Source organism: Dipodomys merriami, unplaced genomic scaffold, assembly GCF_024711535.1.
Source record: "Dipodomys merriami isolate MVZ:Mamm:240054 unplaced genomic scaffold, mDipMer1.0.p SCAF_14, whole genome shotgun sequence".
Classification (NCBI taxonomy): Eukaryota; Metazoa; Chordata; class Mammalia; order Rodentia; family Heteromyidae; genus Dipodomys; species Dipodomys merriami.
In genome coordinates, this window is record NW_027202715.1 from 2,798,880 (window position 1) to 2,823,382 (window position 24,503).

The 24,503-nt window shown below is 41.9% G+C and overlaps 2 protein-coding genes across 14 annotated transcripts in view; one reads left to right on the top strand and one right to left on the bottom strand.

Moving 5' to 3' along the window:
- The window catches only part of LOC138825890 (prolyl 4-hydroxylase subunit alpha-1), a 138,785-nt gene extending 127,728 nt beyond the window's left edge, over nucleotides 1–11,057 (bottom strand). For 2 of the 9 annotated variants that reach the window (XM_070020543.1, XM_070020542.1), the window contains exons 1-5: nucleotides 10,791–11,057; nucleotides 9,125–9,330; nucleotides 5,345–5,462; nucleotides 2,321–2,408; nucleotides 1,325–1,503 (exon numbers count right to left, since the gene is read on the bottom strand). In XM_070020543.1, the coding sequence (XP_069876644.1) occupies nucleotides 1,325–1,503; nucleotides 2,321–2,408; nucleotides 5,345–5,462; nucleotides 9,125–9,329 (590 nt within the window). In that variant the 5' untranslated portion in view covers nucleotide 9,330; nucleotides 10,791–11,057. The remainder of the gene's footprint in view (nucleotides 1–1,324; nucleotides 1,504–2,320; nucleotides 2,409–5,344; nucleotides 5,463–9,124; nucleotides 9,331–10,790) is intronic. The other 7 variants (XM_070020540.1, XM_070020538.1, XM_070020537.1 and 4 more) reach the window with 7 other exon arrangements.
- A 42-nt stretch (nucleotides 11,058–11,099) lies between these two features.
- The window catches only part of Fam149b1 (family with sequence similarity 149 member B1), a 35,265-nt gene continuing 21,861 nt past the window's right edge, over nucleotides 11,100–24,503 (top strand). For 3 of the 5 annotated variants that reach the window (XM_070020546.1, XM_070020547.1, XM_070020549.1), the window contains exons 1-5: nucleotides 11,100–11,417; nucleotides 13,246–13,350; nucleotides 15,838–15,955; nucleotides 19,464–19,606; nucleotides 20,810–20,926. In XM_070020546.1, coding sequence (XP_069876647.1) covers nucleotides 11,146–11,417; nucleotides 13,246–13,350; nucleotides 15,838–15,955; nucleotides 19,464–19,606; nucleotides 20,810–20,926 — 755 coding nt within the window. In that variant the 5' untranslated portion in view covers nucleotides 11,100–11,145. The remainder of the gene's footprint in view (nucleotides 11,418–13,245; nucleotides 13,351–15,837; nucleotides 15,956–19,463; nucleotides 19,607–20,809; nucleotides 20,927–24,503) is intronic. The other 2 variants (XM_070020548.1, XM_070020551.1) reach the window with 1 other exon arrangement.

Genomic DNA, 24,503 nt, shown 5'->3' on the forward strand with positions numbered 1-24,503 from the left:
TCAAGGCTAGCGTTCTACCACTTGAGCCACAGCACCACTTCTGGCTTTTTTCTTTTTGCTTATGTGGTGCTGAGGAATCGAACCCAGGACCTCATGTATGCAAGGCAAGCGCTCTACCACTGAGCCACCTTCCCAGCCCCCAGCTCTAAATTTTTATCCAGGCTGTAGATAGGTATTATGATATTTCAGCTAAATAAACGCAAAAATATTGGCATAGATTATACTTTGAATTGGAAGTAGAAAATACATCTAAGCCAGACACCTGTCTGTAAACTCAAAACTCAGCTTCTCAGGAGGCTGTGGAATTATTGAGAACAGGCCACCCAGGGCAAAACAGCAAGAGCCCATGTAAAAATTACATAAATAGGGCTGGGAAGGTGGCTCAGTGGTAGAGCACTTGTCTTGCATGCATGAGGCCCTGGGTTCAATTCCTCAGCACCACATAACCAGAAAAAAAAAAAGCCGGAAGTGGCACTGTGGCTCAAGTGGTAGAGTGCTAGCCTTGAGCTGAAGAGCTGAGGGACAGCACCCAGGCCCAGAGTTCAGGCCCCATGACCGGACCACCCCCCCAAAAAAATTATATAGGGCTGGGAAGGTGGCTCAGTGGTAAACTGCTTGCCTTGCATGCATGAGGCCCTGGGTTCGATTCCTCGACATAAGCAAAAAGCCAGAAGTGGCGCTGTGGCTCAAGTGGTAGAGTGCTAGCTTTGAGCTGAAGAGCTGAGGGACAGCACCCAGGCCCTGAGTTCAGGCCCCACAACTGGACCCAAAAAAAAAAAAAGGTTGAAAAAAAATTATATAAATAAAAGACATAAAGGTTTCTTCCTGTTGAAACTGTCTTTAAAAAGATGAAGGTTACGGGCTGGGAAGGTGGCTCAGTGGTAGAGCACTTGCCTTGCACACATGAGGACCTGGGTTCGATTCCTCAGCACCACATAAGCAAAAAGAAAAAAGCCGGAATTGGTGCTGTGGCTCAAGTGGTAGGGTGCTAGCCTTGAGCTGAAGAGCTGAGGGACAGCACTCAGGCCCAGAGTTTAGGCCCCATGACCGGACCTCCCCTCCCCCCCCCAAAAAAAATAAAAGATGAAGGTTAAGGGAGAATGATAGAATAGTAAGGTTGAGTTGGATACGTTGTGAACATATTTGGGAAAAAAATGTCACAATGGATCCTCTCTTGCTTATAAAACTAGTGTCCATCTATTTCATGAGGAGGGATACAAGTAAAATGAAAGCCAGCATTAGTCCAGGTAAAGGGATTCTAAATTCAGCAAGGTCCCTAAACTGTACGCAACACCATGAACAAGATTGGTGTTATTTTTTTTACCCTTGGATGCGCTTGTTCACAGCAGCACGTATGGATTCCAAGGCCAGAACATCTTCTGCATGTTCTGAGAGGATACTCAGTGCCTGTGGGATTGTTGGGCATGTGGTGGGTAACCAGGATTCTGCTCTAGATCGCCTAGGTACAGGAATAAGGCACAACTCCCCACGATGGAAAAACACCTGCAAAAGAGTCCATTTTCATTTTCACTGTGGTCTGGAAGACTCTATTACATATGAAAATAACTCAGACATTTGGTGTACATGCTTGGCTGAGGAGCCAATGGAGTGAAGCTACCATCTGTGTGATTATGGCTTAATGCCTCTAAGTCAGTATCCCACCCAGGCAGAACAACACGGCAGTGCCAAAGGAGCCTTGGTAGGCCTAGGATAGCTGGTCCCCCATTCATCCCTGCCAGCCTGGCCCAGGGCCCAGTCCTCGAGTGGAAGCAGGGTCATTGCCCCACCACTGTGTCAGGACCGGGGTCTGGTGCGAGCCTCTAGTCCAGGGAAACCGGGTGGCCAGATAGGGTGGGGCCCCCACTCCCGTCATGCAACACATGTTCGGGTTGAACCTAGCACACCATTTGTGGACGACCTGCTTATGGGTTAGGGTTAGGCTGCAGAGCAGCCGCATCACTGCAGTCTATTGAAAGTCAGCCCTCAACACAAGGGATTGTAAAAAAAAAAAATAATAATAACTTAAAAATGGGGCTGGGAAGGTGGCTCAGTGGTAGAGTGTATCTTGCATGCATGAGGCCCTGAGTTTGATTCCCCAGTACCACATAAGCAGAAAAAGCCAGAAGTGGTGCTGTGGCTCAAGTGGTAGAGTGCTAGCCTTGAGCTGTAGAGCTGAGGGACAGCATCCAGGTCCAGAGTTCAGGCCCCACGACCGGACCCCCCCCCCCAAAAAAAAAAATCACACCAAGATTTAGTGTATAACTAAAAGCATTAAAGAATGTGGTAGTTTATCTAGGTTTCTAACTTTGAGTATACTTACCCTGTTGGCACTATTTTCAGGTTCCAACCATTTAGGGAGATAGTCAGCAGCTTCTATTAACAAGAACTCACCATCATTGTCTACAATCCTAAAAAACAAAAAACAAAAAAACACAATTTGTATTCAAAAGCACATCTTCCTTAGGTAACAAAACAACTTTATTCTAGCTGGGTGCCAGTGGCTCATGCATGTAATACTAGCTACTCAGGTGGCTGAGATTTGAGGATCAAAGTTCGAAGCCAGCTGGGGCAAAAAAAGTCCCCATGAGACTCTTATCTCCAATTACCACTCAAAAACTGGAAATGAAACTGTGGCTCAAAAGTGGTAGAGTGCTAGCCTTGAGCAAAATGAGCTCAGGGATAGTACCCCAAGTTCAAGCCCCATGACTTTAAAAACAAAAACAAAATTAGCTTTATTCTAACCCATTCTATTCACCTCAGTAAATGTCTGAGTATGTACTAGCCCAGATTGTTATAAGAAAGTAGAGTATTTAAGAGTACCATTAAGCAAATCCTAAAAGATACTACAAGACTTTAAGGAGAAAATAGATAGTGACATGATAGAAAATAAGAAAAGTATATATGGGGCTGGGAATGTGGCTCAGTTGGTAGAGTACTTGCCTAGCATGATGAAGTCCTGGGTTCAATTCATTAGTACCACATAAACAGAAAAAGGTGGAAGTGGCATTTTGGTTCAAGTGGTATTGTCACTTTTGAGCAAAAGATGCTCAGGGACAGTGCCCAGGCCCTGAGTTCAGGCCCTAAGACAATCAAAGAAAGAAAGGAAGAAAGGAAGAAAGAAAGAAGAAAAGAAGGAAAGGAAGGAAGGATGGAAAGAAAAGGAAAGTATATAAACAAAAAACTGCATTTCTTCCTTATCCTAGAGTTTGCTTATGCATGATCCAGTAAACAGGAATGTGTGTGTGTGTGTGTGTGTGTGTGTGTGTGTGTGTGTGTGTGAGCCTGTGTCTCTGTGTGTTCTAACCCCCACACCCTTTTTTATTGTTTCATTTTGTGGAAGATTCTTACTATGTAGCTCAGGATTGCTTTGAACTCGTGATCCGCCTGCCATTGCCTTCCAAATGTTATTTTCCCTATTCTTCTACAAAGATAGCATATTTTACATATTCCCCTAGCCTTTTCCAGTTCGTTTGTTGAGAAAGAGTCTTGTTAGGTACTCTAGGGAGACCTAGAGCTTGCTATGTATCCTAGGCTAAACTTCTACTGGGACTTCAATTCATCATACTTGTTCAGTTTATTTGCTCATGGCTGGTGCTCTACCTCTTTTTTTTTTTTTTTTTTTTTTTTTTTTTAACAAAAGCCTAGTATTTCTTTTCTCTTTTTTCTTTTCTTTTTTTTTTTTTTGGGGGGGGGGCTGAACTCTGGGCCTGGGCGCTGTCCCTCAGCTCTTCAGCTCAAGGCTAGCCCTCTACCACTTGAGCTACAGCGCTATTTCCGGCTTTTTTCTTTTTGCTTATGTGGTGCTGAGGAATCGAACCCAGGGCCTCATGCATGTAAGGCAAGTGCTCTACCACTGAGCCACCTTCCCAGTCCACACCTAATATCTATTAATAAATTAGTACACTTGAAGGCATTTTTTCTGATCATCGGTCCCTTATGATTACCCACAAATCCCTGCTCACACAAAGGGAATCTACACCATCTTTGCTTTAGAATATGAGCATTGGTGGGTAGGTTCATCAATGGGAGCATAGTTGTAAATATATGAGACAAGAGTTCTTACAGGCACGCCATTTTTAATTAAAGTGATTGAATAATGAAGGAAACCCAGCAAAGCCTGAGGACAGGCTAGACCTATTGACTATGTGTATATAAAAACAAGGACATCTTTGGGTGCTCTACCTCTTTTTTTTTTTTTTTTTGGGTCTGGTCATGGAGCCTGAACTCTGGGCCTGGGCGCTGTCCCTCAGCTCTTCAGCTCAAGGCTAGCGCTCTACCACTTGAGCCACAGCGCCACTTCTGGCTTTTTTCTTTTTGCTTATGTGGTGCTGAGGAATCGAACCCAGGGCCTCGCATGCAAGGCAAGCGCTCTACCACTGAGCCACCTTCCCAGCCCAGTGCTCTACCTCTTAAGCCACACTTTCAACCTAACCTTTTGCTGCTTAATTAAAAACTGTCTCACAGCATTTTCTACCTGGGCTAGCCTCAAATCATGGTTCTCCAGGTCCTAGCCTCCTGGGTAACTAGGATTATAGGTATGCCACAAGCATACGGCTGCTCAAAAAAAAAAAAAAAAAAAAAAAAAAGCCAGGTACCTGTATTGTCAACTACTTGGAAGACTGAGGTGGGAAGACTATTGATCCAGAACAGCATGAGCAACACAGTGAGACCATGCCTCAAATAAATAATAAACGTTTCTTTCTGTTAAGATTTATATGGTGAATCATTTAAGGGTCAAATGGTATAGAACTGGAGATTTGATTTAAAATATCTTTCTATATGATGGAGGAGTAAAAGAAGGGTATAGATGAAAAAATAGTGATTTTAAGTTTATCATTGGTGAAGCAAGGTAATGGGTACGTGTTGGTTCATTCTCTCTACTTTTAGGTATGTTTACATTTTCCATAATAAAACTTTTTTAGTGTTTATTCCCTTCTCTTTTATTCTGCTCTGGAAGAACATAAAAAAATGTTGGTAATCCATTTAGGAAAAAGAGAAGTCAGTGAACTGTCCTCTACTGACAGTTAAGTAACTACAGAAAATTAACAAGATCTCATTATTTTTGCTGGTCCTGTGACTTGAACTCAGGGCCTGGGCACTGTCCCTGAGTTTCTCAGGAGGCTACCGCTCTTTATCATATGAGCCACAGTGCTACTTTCAGTTTTTCAGTCATTGGAGAAAGAGATTCATGGACTTTCCTGCCTGTGCTAGCTTCAAACCATGATCTTCAGATATCCCTGAGCCACCTTCCCAGCCCCCAAAATAAAATTATTACATGGTAAAAATGTAGTTACTTAGTTTTACATATATAATACCTTTAGATTAATTAAAGTAACTACCATACCTTGCTACTAATTCTGGAAATTCCTTTGTAATCCGTTTCACTACATAGACAATAAACCATTCATCCTCAATGCTATCCCCAAACTTGGTTATGCCATATATATGAGCAGGAACACTTCCTAAGAGAGAAAGGCAAGCTGTAATTGATAAATTTGTCACTGCAAATAAAAATACACATACAATAATTCTATTGGAACAACACTCACTTACTAGAACTATGTTCTAAGTACTACTCTGAGAGCTGGTATTGTAAGATAACAAGATGCCTAGCCTTTTTTCTTTTTTGGGGGGTGTGTGGTGACATGCTGAGGGTACGAGGGCTTGAAATCAGGGCTTCTCTAACTGGACATTTTCCACTCATGGCTGGCACATTACCACTTCAGTCATGCCTCTATTTCTGGCTCTTTCCCCAGTTACTTAAAGAGATAAGTGTCTGGAGGATTTGTCTGCCTAAGCTGGCTTTGAACCTGAACAGTCAATTCTTAGCCTCCTGACTATCTAGAATTACAGGTGTGAAGTACCAGAGCCTGGCTAAGACACTAATTCTTAGAGTCCAGTGTCTAAATTTAGAGTCAGATAAGCAAAGCAGAACACCAGAAAACAAGATAATGAACCCTAGCAGAGGTGTGTGCTACAGGTTACATGAGCACAGGGAACCGGGAATCAAGTTCAGGAATGTGCAGAGGAATTTCCCAAAAAGAGGAAACAACACACACACAGATCTTAACAGACAATGGAACATTCTAGGAATATCAGGAAGCTGCATTTGGTGCAGAAAATTTCAAACATGTACACTCTCCACAGACAAGGAAACTGAAAAGCCAACAGAAAATGACAAAGGAAATTAGAAAATATATATTTTTTTTAGTGCAAATAGTTTAATCTGTACTCCAGAAATTCTATTGTACTTTATTAGAAAATATTTTGAGACAAATGAAAATGAAAGTACAACATATCAAAATGCATAGAATTCAATCAAAGTACTGCTAAGAGTAAAGCTCATAATTGTGGAAGATCTCAAATCAGCAATCTATCTTTATACCTCAAGGAACCAGAAAAGAGCAATTGCTCTTTCTGCTAAATCTAGCAAAAGAAGGGAAGTAATAAAGATTATAGCAGAAGTGACATATATTAGGATTTTTTTTTGCCGATCATGGGGCCTGAACTCTGGGGCCTGAGTGCTGTCCCTCAGCTCTTTAGCTCAAGGCTAGCACTCTGCCACTTGAGCGCCACTTCTGGCTTTTTCTGTTTATGTGGTGCTAAGGAATCGAACCCAGAGCCTCATGCATGCAAGGAAAGCACTCTACCACTGAGCTACCTTCCCAGCCCAGGAATTTTTTAAAAGCCAAGAAAACTGCCAGGTGGTTCAAGTGGTAGAGCACTAACCTTGAACACAGAGAGGCTTAGGGACAGAACTTAGGTTTAAGCCCCAAGATTGGCAAAACAAAACAGCAACAACAACAAAAACTCAAAAAAACAAGAAAACTGAGTTTAAAAGAGATCAATAAAACTGATTTAGAATTAACAAAAGTAGACTTCTAAAGTGAGATATGAAATAAGGCACATTACAACCTCTGCCACAGAAATTTTTTAAAAGAGGCTATTACAATTATATGCAAACATGTTAGAAATCCTATATGAAATGGATAAATTCTTTTTTTTGTCAGTTGTGGGGCATGAACTCTGAGCCTGAGCACTGTCCCTCAGCAATTCAGCTCAAGGCTAATGCTCTACCACTTGAGCTATGGCGCCACTTCCGGTTTTCTGGTGGTTTATTGGAGGTAAGAGTTTCACGGACTTTCCTGCCCTGGCTGGCTGTGAACTGCAATCCTCAGATCTCAGCCTCCTGAGTAGCTAGGATTAAAGGAGTGAGCCACTGGCTCCTGGCTGATAAATTCTTAAATATGCACAACCTAATCCAAGTTTTGACAGATCAAGATTAAACAGAAAATCAAAACCAAACTATAAAAAGGATGGAGATTGATTCAAGTCACAACCTCTAAACATGGGGGTACACATCTGTGTGGAAGGAAGATCATTAATTCAAGGCCAAGTTTCTTTGATTAGAGAAATTATGACTTTGTGTGTGTGTGTGTGCCCACTGTATGCATGTGTGCATGTTACTCCTGGGACTTGAACTCAGGACCTCAGTACTGTTCTGTGCTTTTGTTTTGTTCAAGGATAGTGCTCTACCACTTGAGCCACAGCTCTATTTCTGGCTTTTTTCTAGTGGTTAATTGAAGGTAATAATATCATAGACTTTCCTACCCAGGCTAGCTACAAACTACAATCCTCAGGTCTCAGCCTCCTAAGTAACTAGTATGAGCCATCATTATGTAGTGACAAAACTATTTTTATCTACCTTACATACTGAACTTCAATGAAAATTTTTTTCTAAAGCAGTAGGAAACTGCTGAAGCATGTAAGCCTGGGAGTAACAGACTAAATATGTGTTTTACAAAGGTAACAGGTAACAGTGTGAGGAACTAGAGACTGGAATCTGCATTGTAGTTTTCCAAATGAAGGGATTATAAAGGGCCTATACTAAAGCCAAACAGATTAAGGGGTCCTGTTTTAAAAATAATCACACCAAGGGCTGGGAAGGTGGCTCAGTGGTAGAGCGCTTGCCTTGCATACATGAGGCCCTGGGTTCAATTCCTCAGCACCATATAAGCAAAAAGAAAAAAGCCAGAAGTGGCACTGTGGCTCAAGTGGTAGAGCACTAGCCCTGAGCTGAAGAGCTGAGGGACAGCGCCCAGGCCCAGAGTTCAGGCCCCACGATCGGACCCCCCAAAAAAAAAAAAAAAAATCACACCAAGATTTAGTGCATAACTAAAAGCATTAAATGGTACAGTGAGGAGCTGAAATATGATTTTGAAACACTAACTTGGATAACTAGTTAGAAAGTTATGCCACTAAAAAATGATGAGAGGGGCTGGGAAGGTGGCTCAGTGGTAGAGCGCTTGCCTTGCATACATGAGGTCCTGGGTTCAATTTCTCAGCACCACATAAGAAGAAAAAGCTGGAAGTAGAGCTATGATTCAAATGGTAGAGTGTTAGCTTTGCGCTAAAGAGCTGAGGGACAGTGCCCAGGCCCAGAGTTCAGGTCCCAGGATCGGCCAAAAAAAAGAAAAGCCAGGTGTCGGTGGCTCACACCTGTAATCCTAGATGCTCAAGAGGCTGAGATTTAAGGGTTACAGTTTGTAGCAAGCCAGGACAGTAAAGTCGGTGAGACTCTTATCTCAAATTAAACAACAACAACAACAAAAAATCCAGAAGTGGAGCTGTGGCTCAAGTGATAGAGTAATAGCCTTGAGCACAAAAGCACAGGAATGGCGCCCAAGCCCTGAGTTTAAGTCCCAGGATGGGTACAAAAAAAAAAAAAAAGAAAAAAAAGTAATTAAAGTTCAAAACAATAGCCATAAACTTCTTAATATTTAATATAAGCTAATCACTATGTTAGTGACTATTAAAAAGTTTTTCTCAGGCTCAGGATGTGGCTTAGTGATAGAGTACTTGCCTAGCATGCATGATATCATAGGTTCAATTCCTCAGTACCACATACTCAAGTGGCTCAAATGGCAGAGTGCTAGCCTTGAGCAAAAAAGCAGCTCAGGGACAGTACTCAGGCCCAGGACTGTTAAAAAAAAAAAGTTTTTATCAATATGAATACATAGATAAATTTTGCTTGGAGCTTAATGAATATAGATGAATATAGGCAAGTATGAATGACTACAAAGTTGATATAAATCTCTTTTTGAATAAAAATGTACTACTTTACCTTTTCCAGGTTTATATTTGAGATGGAAAGGCTGATTCTGCCAGATATAAGGGGCCAGCATAGGTGCAAACTGGGTCATTATTCTCTCAATATACTTCTGAAGAATCTCTTTGTGGTCTCCTGGGCTTCTGGCTTCATCTGGCAGAAGGAATAAGCGGTATTCCACTGTATCTTCCATAGTAGTGAGTTTCATATTCTTCTCCATTCTTCAAAATTTACACATAAAGTTTTAATAATGTAAGCCACATCAAACAATACTGAAATAACAACTCATTCTAGTTGATTCCATTCATGTTTCCAAACTTCTGATAACCACCTACCAATATTAATTTCAGCCTTGACCATAAGCTACCTGTTTATTTAATATTATTCTTTTTAATAACATTTTATACTTAAACCTGTTCTTTATACTTAAAATTATGCTAACTGGAAACTTGACATTTTTACACCAAATTGAAATCTAGTATCACATTTCCAAATTAGCTAATCAGTATGAAGAAAAATTTAAATGTGATTGCATTTTGACACTGTAATCTCAGTCACTGGGTGTGCTTCAGATATGTAACCAGAGCTATGCTGGAGGTATGGGTAGAAGATCTCTACCAGAACCTGCTGAAGCTTTACCTGAAAAATGAGGCAAAAAAGGGCTGGGAACATAGTAGAGTGCCTACTTAGCAAGTGAATGGCTCTAAATTAAAATCTAAGTACCACTACAAGGGGAAAAAATGTGGCTAAATGTTAATTAGTGTGCCTATAATCCTGCCACTCAGGATACAGAGACAGGGGGATGATTTCAGTTCTGTGCAGGGCCAGCCTAGGCAAATAAATGTTTGCCTTTGAAGTAGCAGTGCCATGTGTAACAGCTTGAGGAACAACTACCAAAACCCCCAGTTCTCACACTAAATTGCATCACTTTGTATACTTAAAATTTTTTCTTTTTCTTCCTTCTTTTTTTTTGGATACAAAGACTTGAACTCAGGGCCTGGTGCTCTTTCAGGCTTTTTCTTCTCCAGCTAGGACTCTATCACTGTGCCATTCCTCCAATCCTTCATTTTCTCTTTCTGGAGCTTTGTCTTACTTGATGAATAGAAATGTTACACATCTAAAACCCGTTGCTGATTTAAAATTGTGTTTTCTATGTCTTACAGAATATGCTTCTGGTTTCTAACAGGTGGAGCAGAGAGCTTTTTCTCCTCGTCGGTTGGGGCTTAAACTCAGGCCTGGACGCTGTCCCTAAGCTTTTTGGGGCAGTGTTCCACCACTTTGTGGCCACAGCGCTATTTCCAGTTTTTGATTTACTGGAGACACAGAGTCTCACGGGGACTTTTCTGCCGGGGCTGGCTTCGAACGGTGATCGATCTCAGCCGCTGAGTAGCTAGGATCGCAGGCGTGAGCCCCCGGCGCCCGGCTGAGAGCTCTTATGTTGGAAGGAATTTTCTAACCCGCTTACTCTTGCTGTCCGGTGCAGCAAGCGAGAGGCAGGCAGTGCGCCCGGACGCGGCCAGGTGAGCAGTGAGCTAACGCATCTTCCTGACACGCTGGTGGGGAGCCGGCATCTTCTATCCGGCCACCCGGCCGCCCACCCCAGTCAGCCAAATCACTACACCGCCTCACCACCCGCAACAAACAAACTCCACCCCAGCCCAGCCCACAGCGCCCCGCACACCGACTGTGGAGGACCGGCGGCTCTCGGCCGTGCGAGAGGCCCGCGAGCACCCGAAGCCAGCCAGCCGCGAGGGTCCGACGGAAACCGGCGCTTCTCCCTCCGAGAAGGCTCCCTCCACTGTTCACGAGGCTTCTCCCGCACTCTTCTGCCCTGGCACCTGTGTCTGCTGTCTCTCCCACGGAGCGGGCCGCCCCGGAACGAGCCGGTCGCCTCACGACCGCCGCGCCTCACAGCCTCACAACGCTCCCACAGGGCCTCACCAGCCAGCGGAAGCCGAGGGAGAAAGCGCGAAGCCCGTTAGGCCCCGGAACCTTAGGTGTCATTACTCCTGCGCGTCCCCGGAAGGACTTGGAGGATGCTGTGTGCGTCACTTCCGCTCCCGCGGGGAAGCTGGGAGGTGGGAGACTGGGGAGGTGGGCACTCAGGAGTGGTGCCGACCCGGAGTCTAGGCGACGCGGGGCGAGACGGAGCCGGTAGGTGGCAGGAGAGCGCCGGGTCGGAGCCGGAGCGAGGGCCAGGCCCGGACGCCCCCACCCTGGCGTACCCGCCCCGGTCGCGCTCGCGGCTGAGGAGGCGGAGGATGATCTCCAGATACACTCGGAAAGCTGTGCCGCAGAGCTTGGAGCTGTGAGTGAACGGCGCGGCCCTGGGGTGGGCCGCGGGGGCGGAGCGGGGCCCAGACGGGCGGCTGGAGCCGGCCGCGGGCGTCCGAGGGGCGCTCCCTGCCCTGGCTGACGGACGCAGTCGCTTCTCCCTCCTTCACCAGCCGGGGACGTGCCACCCGTGTGATCCCTCACTTGGCCTTGGGCTATACTAACTGAATTTAGGAAGTCCATTTCTTCCTACTGTCTGTGGCTACCCTACAACTCCAAAAGTTATTCCTAGAGGAATGTTGCAGTAGAGTTGAATGCAGAAACGTGCAAAGATGCTTACAGGCATAAATTCATTTAATCCTATCAGCGAGGATAGCAGATTGACTATTATTTTGCACACTATACAAATAAAGACCATAGATCTAAACATTGTAGTGTGTCAAAGGTAACACAGCCAACCAGGAAGGAGGTGGTCACCCTGAGAGGTACAACCTGATGTTGAACTGATTCTAAAGCGCGACTGTGGTCATTATACATACTGCCAGGCAACTCTTCATTTAAGCATCAAGAGGATCAGTTTTTGGGCTGGGAAGGTGGCTCAATGGTAGAGCGCTTGCCTTGCATACGTGAGGCCCTGGGTTGTATTCCTCAGCACCACATAAGCAGGAAAAAAAAAAAGGCCCGAAGTGGCCCTCAGGTGGTAGAGCACTAGCCTTGAGCTGAAGAGCTGAAGGACAGCGCCCAGGCCCAGAGTTCAGGCCCCACGACTGGACCCCAAAAAAAGAGGATCAGTTTGTTTGTTTTTTGGTACTGTGTCACTGTCCCTTAGCATTTGCCTTTAAGGTTGATGCTCTACCACTTGAGCACTTTTTACTTTTTGCTGGTAAATTGGAGAACATTTGAATTTGTGACTAATTTTGGTTAGTGTTGTAACTAGTTTGTTTAGTTTTAATATGTGATATCTTACTATATTTTCAATTTGCAATGAAAATAGTTTAACTCAGCATATCTAAAATATTATTTTAATATGTATTAAAGATAACAAAACTTATCACAACAAACTCCAGAAAATGGAAATGAAGTTCGTTCTCTTTCTTTCTTTCTTTCATTTTTTTATTTTTGGGTTCCATCGTGGAGCCTGACTCTGGGCCTGGGCGCTGTCCCTCAGCTTTCAGCTCAAGGCAAGTGCTCTACCACTGAGCCACCTTCCCAGCCCCATGAAGTTTTTTCTTTATTGCTGTTTTTGTTTTCTTTTTTTTTTTTCTTGTTTGTTCATTTATTTCCCTTTGGGAGGTTAAGGGGAGACACAGAAATGCAGGGACAAAGCGTGAACAAAAACCGCAATGGTACTCAGTAGACACTGTGTTGAAAATGAACTATAGAACTTGTGGGTGGAGATGGGAGGGAAAAACTAGGAGAGAGCTGAGGAAGGAGTAACATTGTCCAAAAGAAGTGTACGTTTTACCTGACATATCTGTAACCCCTCAGTACATCACCTTTATAAAAACAACTTTAAAAAAGAAAGAAGATGATAAAATTTTGTTATAGCATTCTTTGTTTCCTAAGACTCTGAAACCCAATATGTTGTACACTTATAACACAATTCTAATGAGCCACAGTGTAACTGGCTGGTGGCTACACTAGACAGCACAGTTGTAGAGTGGCAGAAAGTAGGTGACTAACTTCCAAATCAAGTTACTAGAAAGTATTTTCTCTTTGCAAGAAATAGAACTTCGGAAGTGGTGCTGTGGCTCAAGTGGTAGAGTGCTTGCCTTAAGCTGAAGAGCTAGGGACAGCTCCCAGGCCCAGAGTTCATGCCCCACGACTGAAAAAAAAAAAAATAACTGCTTTATTTTTCACAGGAAAGGAATTACCAAACCTGCTCTTAATCATCATCCTCTTCCAGAGAAAGTGGATGAAGTCTCCTCTCCCAATGACAGCCATGAAAAGTATACAAGTTCTCAAAGGTAGTAACACAGTGTACTTGTTTGCTTGTTTATTGCACTTGTCAATGGCAAAGGTTTTTTGTTTTGTTTTGAAGTAAGTGGTATCAAACCTGTGCTAATAAAACAATGTCTATGACTTGGAGAAGCTTACACAGAGAACTGCCTGAGCCTATGAATTCAAGGACATCCTGGCAATAGTGTCAGACATTTTCAGTACTATCACTGCTATTTAATTTTCACTCTGGGTTAGCTGTTTGCAACAACATTATTTATTTTCATAATATTTGAGAATTGATTATGAAGTAGTTAGGAAGTTGGATGCAGGAGATGTCTGGTATCTGATTTTCAATCCTAGTCCTGTTGTTTATTTGCTGAATGATTTGGGGCAAATTACTTGGCAATGTATCATATCTATATGATGTTATGACTAAATGAAACATATACTTAAAAAAAGTATGTATGGATTAACACCCTGTTTAGCATCTATAGTAGGTACTGAGTAAATATTAACTGAATTTTTTGTTGCTTTTTTATTTTTTTGTATATATTTTTATTGTAAAAATACTGTACAGAGGGATTATAGTTACATGAGTAAGGTAATAAGTACATTTCCTATCAAGCGTTTTACCTTCTTCTTTTTTTTCCCCCCTGCTATCACTTCCCTCCCCACCTCCCCATTAACTGCAATTGTTGCTTTAAGAAATACAAATCAAGGGGCTGGGAAGGTGGCTCAGTGGTAGAGCGCTTGCCTTGCATGCATGAGGCCCTGGGCTCGATTTCTCAGCACCACATAAGCAAAAAGAAAAAAGCCGGAAGTGGTGATGTGGCTCAAGTGGTAGAGCGCTAGCCTTGAACTGAAGAGCTGAGGGACAGTGCCCAGGCCCAGAGTTCAGGCCCCACAACCGGACCCAGAAAAAAGAAATACAAATCAAGCGGGGCGCCAGTGGCTCACACCTGTAATTCTAGTTACTCAGGAGGCTGAGATCTGAGGATCTCGGTTCAAAGCCAGCCTGGGCAGGAAAGTCCATGAGACTCTTATTTCCAATAAAAACCACTAGAAAACCAGAAGTGGCGCTGTGGCTCAAGCGGTAGAGCGCTCACCTTGAGCTGAAGAGCGCAGGACAGCACCCAAGCCCAGAGTTCAAGCCCCACAACTGACCAAAAAAAAAAAAAAAACAAAACCAAAAACAAATCACCTGGGTACCAGTGGCAAATAACTACAATCTAGCTGCTCAGGGGCTAAGGATCAAAGCTAGAAGCTAGTCCAGACAGCCAAATCTAAGAGACTCTTGTTTCTAATTAACTAGCAAAAGGCTAGAACTGGAGGTGTGACTCAAGCAACTGTGAGCAAGCCAGCTGTGAGCAAGAAAAGCTGAGAGCTAAGTTCAAGTCCCAGTACAGCAAGACCCTACCTTGAAAATAATTGATGTAGCCGGGCGCTGGTGGCTCACGCCTGTAATCCTAGCTACTCAGGAGGCTGAGATCTGAGGATCGCGGTTCAAAGCCAGCCCGGGCAGGAGAGACCATGAGACTCCTATCTCCAATAAACCACCAGAAAACCGGAAGTGGCGCTGTAGCTCAAGTGGTAGAGTGCTTGCCTTGAGCTGAAGAGCTGAGGGACAGCGCCCAGGCCCAGAGTTCAAGCCCCACGACCGACAAAAAAAAAGAAAATAATTGATGTAAAAAGGGCATAAAGCAAGTGGTAGAGCACCTGCTTAGCTAGCACAAGCAAGCACAAGAAAGCAATGTTATCACAGAAAAAATACAAGGTATAAAAACAGGTTTTAAAACCTCAAACTAAATCTCTAATTCTTAGTTTTTTAAGTGAAACTGGTTAGGGTCTACATCATATGTAGTAACAAAGATTAAATGAGATTAAGATCTGCAAAAGTACTCAGTAAACTATTAAAGTGTCATAACTTGAGAAACTACATATATTTCTGACTGGATACATAAATGACATGCTAAATTATAACCCCTATGTACAACCATTGGAAGATTAAAAATAAACAGCTGGAGCTGGTGATTCAGGCCTGTAATTCTAGCTACTCAGGAGACTGAGATCTGAGATCAAAGCCAGCCCCAGAAGGAAAGTCTATGAGATTATCTCCAGTTTACAACAGAAAACCAGAAGTGGCTGTGACTCAAAGTAGTAGAGCACTAGCCTTGAGAAAAAGAGCTCAGACAGTGCCCAGACCCTGAGTTCAAGCCCCATAACAGACTAAAAAAATACCTTTAGAAATAATTGTCTCAAATACCTTTAGAAATAATTGGAGTATGTTATATAGTACTAACTACTCATTGTAAACTTTGAATAGAATTATTTGTAATTGGTGCCACCAATTCTATAGAAATTAGGTAAGATTTTCCTACACATCTTGAATTTCAAGTTCTTTTTTTCTTGTTCCTTTGATATTGTACTTATGCTTATAACCTGATAAGTTGTAGAAATTTGAGGAAAGTTGAGAATTTTTCTTTTTCTTTCTTCCTCCCAAATTCTGCATTTAGTGAGTCTGACATCACCCAAGAATCCCCTTATACATCAACCGACACTGGGAATTCAAGGTCTGCTTTTCCAAGTTATACAGGCACAGAAGGCAGCTCAGACTTCTCCTGGGGATATGGTGTGAGTTGTATGTGAATCAGTCTGATGGAATCTGGGGGAGATACTCTGGGAATTAGAATTTGTCAGTATATTTGATTTCCTCTCTCTTCTGTATTGTTCACTTACATCTTAATTTTTAAATTTTTTCACACTTTGTAACATTTGCAAAGAAACATTAATTCTTAGCTTTCTTCAATATTTGCTATGTTTTATTGATACAGTAGTTGAGCTTTAGAGATGCTTAATGTTTGACTTAAAACAGCTGCTGGCTCTAGACTCTGAAGGCACCCTGTTAACATATTAAGTCTACTAATGAACCTCTCTATTACTTCGTTTAAAATGTTATTAAATGAAAACAGGCAGGTGAAAAATAGCATGTAGATTGTGGTTCTAATTTTGCTTTTACGTTTTTTTTTTGCTTTCCATATATTAAGAAAACTAAGGATATTTGCACAAAATGTTATCCAGTTTTTTGGGGAAACCAATTCTGGGACTTGAACTCAGGGCACTGTCCCTGAGCATCTTTTGCTCAAGGCTAGCACTCTACCCCTTCAGCCACAGCACCACTTCCATCTTTTTCTGTTTATGTGGTACTGAGGAATCAAACCATAGCTTCATGCATGCTAGGCAAGCACTCTGCCACTAAGCCACATTCCCAGCCCGAATTATTTAAAAAAATATAACCTTAAAAGAAAATTTAAAAGACCAATTTTATGTGATTCATCACTGTGCTTCAATAGGTATTTTTAACTCAATATCTCTTTCAGTCTGTATTAATCAAATTGATTATAATCAAATTGTCATAATGAAATTGAAAACTTTCTTCTTCTTCCTTTTTTTTTTTTTTTTGGTCCAGTCGTGGGGCCTGAATTCTGGGCCTGGGCACTGTCCTTCAGCTCTTCAGCTTAAGGCTAGCGCTCTGCCACTTGAGCCACAGTGCCACTTCTGGCTTTTTTCTTTTTGCTTATGTAGTGCTGAGGAATCAAACCCAGGGCCTCATGCATGCAAGGGAAGTGCTCTACCACTGAGCCACCTTCCCAGCCCCGAAATTGAAAACTTTCAATGTACACATTTCATACCTTACAAAAATTGCTAAAACCTTTTGAAAAGATTGACAATAAGCTAGCAGGGTACAAGCCCATTATACAAGCTACTTGGAGATGTGAGGCAGAAGGATCACATGTTTGAGGCCAGCCTGGACAACTGAAAAAGATCCAATTTCAAAATAAAAAATAAGGGTCGGAGTACTGCTTAGTAATAGGCTGCATTTCTTAGCGTGCAAGAGACCGCAGGACCAAACAAACAAAAACTGAAAACATAAAACAAGGCTCAGCAGTTAAATGACTGGCAAGCAGACAGCCCTGGTTGACACCCCAGTTACAATCCTAAAAAAGTTATTGAAGGTTTAAAACAAAGCAGGTAGTGGTTTTAGTTTAAAAACAGGAAGATAATTAAGAACCAATTAAAACTCTTAGTAGTACTTGAAATTTCTCAATAGATAGGGAATAGTAAAACCAAATAGTAGTGAACTGAAGGATAGAATTAAGAGAGACAGCTAAAGACTGAGAAATGGAAGAGTTGCTTAGAGACATGGAAAATGAATAAGCAGCAGCAAGCTACTCAGGTGGCTGAGATCTGAGGATCATGACTTGAAGCCAGCCTGGGCAGAAAAATCCTTGTGAGACTCTTATCTCCAATTAACCACTCAAAAATCAGAAATCTTTTTTTTTTTTGGGGGGGGGGCGGTCGTGGAGCCTGAACTCTGGGCCTGGGCGCTGTCCCTCAGCTCTTTCAGCTCAAGGCTAGTGCTCTACCACTTAAGCCACAGCGCCACTTCTGGCTTTTTTTTTTTGCTTATGTGGTGCTGAGGAATCGAACCCAGGGCCTCATGCATGCAAGGCAAGCACTCTACTACTGAACCACCTTCCCAGCCCCAAAATCAGAAATCTTATCTCCAATTAACCATTCAAAAATGAGTAGTGAAAAGTGGTAAAGAGCTAGCCTTAGCAAAAGAGCTCAGAGACATGGCTCAGATCCTGATTTCAAGCCCCACAATGGCCAAAAACAAACAAACAAAAAAACAGCAATATATTTCTAATAGATGTTTACAAAGAGATTGGGAAAGAAACATTCTCAGGTAAAGTTCTACTAGACAGAGGCTGATTTACATTCTTACAGAGTAAGAATACATAGTTCTCATATTATACTTTTAAAAAGAGGTACAACTTTTCTTCCAGTTGTATATAAAACAGTACATAAATATAGATTCAGTAAAGGGTATCATGGACTCATAACATGATCAGCTCTGCATTTTATAGTCATTCCTAAGACTTTCTTTAAAGGATGGATTATGGGAGCAAGGATATAACATTATCAAGTAGAAGATGCATAATATAAAGTAACATAAACAGATGTGTCTATCTTTTGCCGTAAAAAAAAAAAACTATTGGTAGCTCCAATTGCTACTGAAATTAGTTGTCATTAAGGAAAGGTTGAGTGCCATATGCCTATAGTTCCAATTACTCAGGAGGCTGAGGCAAGTAGACAGCCTGAGTCCTCAGGAGTTTGAGGCAGCTTGAGCAATACAGTAAGGTCCAATTCTTGTACATAATAAAGTTGACCATGATTAATTTAGTTATGAAATTAAAGATAGTTTATTCTTTCTTTATGCTGTTCTGTATTGTCCAAATATTTATAATAAACTTTCTATAATGAAAATGTGATTTTAAGAAATAGATATTTCTGTGGGGGAAAATAAAGGGGTGACATTGTCCAAAAAAAGAGAAATATACTCATTACCTGACTAATGAAAAAATTATACTTTATTTTTATTTTTTATTTTGGTCAGTTATGGGGCTTGAATTCAAAGGGCCTGGGCACTCACTGTCCCTGGGAGCTCTTTTGCTCAAGGCTAGTGCACTTCCACTTTAAGCCACAGCGCCATTTCCGGTTTTCTGGTGGTTAATTGGAGATAAATCTAATGGACTTTCCTGTCTGGGCTACTTTAAACTGTGATCCTCTCATTTCAGGCACCTGCGTAGCTAGGATTACAGGCATGGGCCACAGGTACTCAGCGAAAATTATATTTTAGAAATAGGTGCTTCTGTAAATCTTTGTTGGAATTGAAAGAACATTTGAAAATTCCATGAGATCACAAAAGCTGCCTGACTTTTCTTTCATGTAAATACAATAATATTTCAATGGGACTAAATATTTAAAGCAAAATCCGTGTGTTTTCTGAGTACAAACAGCTTGAATTCAGGACCCTGTGCTTTGGCTTCACTTTTTCACTCATGGCTGGTGCTCTACCATTTAAGTCATACCTCCAGTCCAGTTTTGTTTTGTTTTAATTTCCTGGTTAATTGGAGGTAGGAGTCTAGGATTTTTCTGCCCAGCCTGCCTTTAAACAATGATCCTCAGTTCTAAGTAGCTAGGATTATAGGCATGAGCCACTGATACTCCATTTTATATACTTTCTTTATAGAGGTTCAAGCTTATCTAAACATTTGAGGGGTATATTTCCTTCTAGGAACTTGACCAAAATGCCACTGAAAAAGTGCAGGCAATGTTTATGGCTATTGATGAGCTCCTGTATGAGCAGAAGTCGAGTTTGCATACTGTGTGCCTACAGGAAGAGTGCCAACAGTGGACTTCTAGCTTTCCTCACCTCAGGTACTCAAGCCCTACCACTATTTGTGGCGAAGACTAAAATTTCAAAAGTGTGTCTGAAACTTGGAGGAACATGTTTCCTAATGGGCATGTCTTTAGTGAATGTAAATATGATATGTGATGTAAAGTCTTAGTTGAGAAAAAACTCTTAATTGGTGCAAGTTTCTTCATTAAGTAAAGTAGCTCAGATATGAGTATAAGGGATGTGTGAAGATCCCATGTTTGTATAAGATGATCAGAATATGTATTTCTTTACACAGATACACTTTATTGCTCCAAGTCAATTCTCAAGTGTTCTTGAAAGCAGACATGTGGCAATTCAGGAGCTTCTCTGAGAAATCTCAATTGTACCATTCAATATACAGACTTTCATAAGGTTCCTTGTTTCTAAGAAAATCATTCAGCCGGGCGCTGGTGGCTCATACCTGTAATCCTAACTACTCAGGAGGCTGAGATCTGAGGATCATGGTTCAAAGCCAGCCTGGGAAGGAAAGTCCATGAGACTCTCATCTCAAATTAACCACCAGAAAACTGGAAGTGCTGCTGTGGCTCAAGTGGTAGAACGTTCACTTTGAGCTGAAGAGCTGAGGGACAGCACCCTAGCCCCACTACTCAAAAAAAAAAATCACTCATAGCTTTCATTACTTTGGCTGTACATTCATTCATTTTGGCTGATTTAATTCAGATTAAAATAGTAGAATGAAAGATATAGAGAATGAAAGATAAGGGCTGGGAAGGTGGCTCAGTGGTAGAGCGCTTGCCTTGCATGCCTGAGGCCCTGGGTTCGATTCCTCAGCACCATATAAGCAAAAAGAAAAAAAAAGCCGGAAGTGGCGCTGTGGCTCAGGTGGTAGAGCGCTAGCCTTGAGCTAAAGAGCTGAGGGACAGCGCCGAGGCCCAGAGTTCAGGCCCCATGACCTGACCCAAAAAAAAAAAAAAAAAAAGATAAATACAAATGTTTGGTCAGTTTCCTTGCTTTGTTTTTATTTTTCTTTGGACTTTTTTTTAACCCCTGAGGTTTATCTTTTCCATTATATCACAGAAAGACATACCTGTAGTAAAGACACACATTTTCTCCCAGGATTCCTTTTTAGTTAGCACTAGACTAAGTATATATGGGATTTCTGTGTTAGTACATTTATTTCATATATGCCTAGATGTTTTAATGTGACTATGCATAATTGTGTGTGTTTCTTCATTTTGAAGGATTCTGGGTAGGCAAATAATCACTCCAAGCGAAGGGTATGGATTGTATCCTAGATCTCCTTCTACTGTTTCAGCTTTACATGAAGCAGCCTTGTCTCAAGAAAGAGATTCTGCTTTGTAAGTATTCTTTTATACACTTCTATATCTTAGCATGCCAACTGCATTAAAAGAATTTCTTTTTATTTATAGATATTAGGTGAACACAGAAGAATCTGTAAGATTGGTCATAATCTTTGTTTATATCAAAATGTTGTCATATATGTTTGTTTATTTATTTATTTATTTATTTATTTATTTATTGCCGATCATGGGGCTTGAACTCTGGGCTTGGGCGCTGTCCCTCAGCTCTTCAGCTCAAGGTGAGCGCTCTACCACTTGAGCTACAGCGCCACTTCCAGTTTTCTGGTGGCTTATTGGAGATAGGAGTCTCATGGACTTTCCTGCTCGGGCTGGCTTTGAACCATGATCCTCAGATCTCAGTCTCCTGAGTAGCTAGGATTACAGGAGTGAGCCACCAGCACCCGGCCATATATGTATATTTATATATCTATAGCTTTATAATAATCAGATTTGAACTAAAGGCCTCAGGCTTACTAGGCAGCTGCTTCTACCTTTCAGGAAGGGCTTTACTGAACCTTGATCCTCCCATCTGCACCAAATAAACCACCACACTTGGTTTATTTGTTGAAATGAGGTCTTGCTTTTTCCCAGGCTGACCTAGAATCTTGATTTTCCAGATATCTGCCTCCCATATAGTGGCATAATAGATTGTGCCACCATATCTGACCCTGTTATGTAATTTTTTCTTACTCAAAAAGTTAAAACAGATGTTGGGAAGGTGGCTCAGTGGTAGAGTGCTTGCCTTGCATGCATGAGGCTCTGGGTTCAATTCCTCAGCACCACATAAGCAGAAAAAGAAGGAAATGGTGCTGTAGCTCAAGTGGTAGCACTAGCCTTGAGCTGAATTGCTGAGGGACAGCACCCAGGCCCCAGAGTTCAAGCCCCACAACCAACAACAACAACAAAATTTAAACAACTTGGGACATGGAGAGTGAGACTATTACATTTAGAAGTCCCAGGAAGAAAGTTAAGCAGTCCCTATCTTGGCCAACAAGCTGGGTGGCTCACATCTATATTTAAAGCAACACAATAAGTAAATGTAAGAAATTTTTTTTTAAAGTAGTACTGTATAGACAGTAGAATCTAGGTCCTAGGCCTGTCCCAGACAAAAATTTGAGAACTTATTCAAAACATAAAAAAGATGGGCTGGGAAGGTGGCTCCAGTGGTAGAGCGCTTGCCTTGCATGCCTGAGGCCCTGGGTTCGATTCCTCAGCACCACATAAGCAAAAAGAAAAAAGCTGGAAGTGGCGCTGTGGCTCAAGTGGTAGAGCTCTAGCCTTGAGCTGAAGAGCTGAGGGACAGCACCCAGGCCCAGAGTTCAGGCCCCACGACCGGACCCCCCCCCAAAAAAAAAAAAACATAGAAAAGAACTGGGGACATGGCTCACATGGTAGTTAGTATGTTTGCCTAGCAAATACAAGACCAGAGTTAAAACCCCACAATGCCTAAAAAATTAATAGGAATAACACAAAAAAGCTTTTAAGTAGTATGAAGACGTGAGTTCAATGCAGAGTACCACCAAAAAGAAAAAAAAAAAAATAGCAGAGGCAAGAATACTGCAGTTTCACGTCAGTCCTGGCAAGTGTGAAGCGCTATATACAAACAAGCAACCCTTAAAGCAAAAGAAGTAGCCAGTCACTGGTGGCTCATGCCTGTAATCCTAGCTACACAAGAGGCTGAGATCTGAGGATAGAAGCTCAAAGCCAGCCCAGACAGGAAAGTTCATGAGACCCTTACCTCCAATTAACCACTCTGGGCCTGAGCGCTGTCCCTCAGCTCTTCAGCTCAAGGCTAGTGCTCTACCACTTGAGCTACAGTGCCACTTCCGGTTTTCTGGTGGTTTATTGGAGATAAGTCTCATGGATTTTTCTGCCTGGGCTAGCTTTGAACGGTGATCCTCAGATCTCAGCCTCCTAAGTGGCTAGGATTCCAGGTGTGAGCCACCGGTGCCTGGCTCCATGAGAATCAGATTTAAAGATTTTTAGAAACAGGAAATGGTGGTATAGCTCAAGTAATAAAGTACCACCCTTCAGCAGAAAAGTCAAGGAAGAGTATGAGGCCCTGGAAAAAAAAAAGGGGGGAAGGTGGTTGGGGCAAAAAGTCTGCTTTAAAAACTTTAAGAAACAATAATGCCAGCTGGGAGCTAGGATGACAGCTCATGCCTGTAATCCTAGCTACTCAGGAGACTGAGATCTGAGGATCACGGTTCAAAGCCAGCCTGGGCAGGAAAGTCCATGGGACTCCTATCTCCAATAAACCACCAGAAAACCGGAAGTGGCACTGTAGCTCAAGTGGTAGAGCACTAGCCTTGAGCTGAAGAGCTGAGGGACAGCGCTCAGGCCCAGAGTTCAAGCCCCACGACCTACAAAAAAAAAAAAAAAGAAAAAAAAAAAAGAAAGAAAGAAACAGTAATGCCAGCTGGTTGAGAGGGTTAGACATGGTTGTCCAGATTATTTCTTTCTCTCCCCCTTCTTTCCTCTTCTGCTGTTATCTAGGCTATTCTCAGCTCTTGGTCCATTTTTTCAGTGGCTTCTCAACCACATTAACCTTCTACTACTTATTACCTACTACCTACTCCCTTATAGCCAAGCAGGTCCCTTTTTGAACAGTCCTTCTTACAGTCCTACATAATCCTTTTGCTCATCTTTTTTACTATATCTGTCAACAAGGTAGCTGGGAAATGTAGTTCTTTGAGGATGTATTGCCTGCCTGAATTAAATCACAATAACTACTAGGAAAAGGGAAAAATGGATTGAGGTGCATCATGCATTCTCCAAGATGTGTATAGTTTTTATGAAACTCCCATACAAATTTTGTGATCTTTCTATACTTAACACTTTATTAGGAATATCTTCTATTTTTCTTCAATAGTGACTCAATACCATTCATAAATGCATTATTACTTAAGCAACTATCCTCATATCTTTCACATGTGGGCTAGTTTTGGTTTTTGACAATTATAAACAATTCTTTGATGAGATGCTTTTGTGTGGGGTGGAGGATGGTTATTGGAAGTTGAAGGCAGGACCTTGAGTATGCTAAGCACACTCTCCACCATTATAATCCTTACTCCTCTATAGTTCTTATAGCTAAATCTTAAAAAAGGTCACTACAAATGAAATCATTGAATCAAAGGGTATGTTTATTTTCTATTTATTTTGGGGAGCAGTATTGGGAATTGGAATCAAGACCTCAAACTTGCTAGACAGGTGCTCTACCACTGGGGTATATCTATCTCTATGGCCTTTTTTCATTGGTTATTTTTGAGGTAGGGTCTTGATTTTTTGCCTTGGTGGCCTATGGTACAGTCCTCCCATTTATACTTCCCTATATCATTAGGGGGTGATAGGTATACACCATGTACCCAGTCATTAGTTGAGATGGAGGCTTACAAACCTCTTTTTCTGGCTACCTTTGAAGTAATTAGTATTATAAGCTTAAGCCACTATCCTCAGCAAGGGTATATTTATTTTGAGATTTCAAATACATATTCCAAAATGTCTTCTAAAAGATTTCTGTATCAACCTTGTTCAAAAGTGTAAAACATAAATTTGTTATAACTAGTATTTGGTT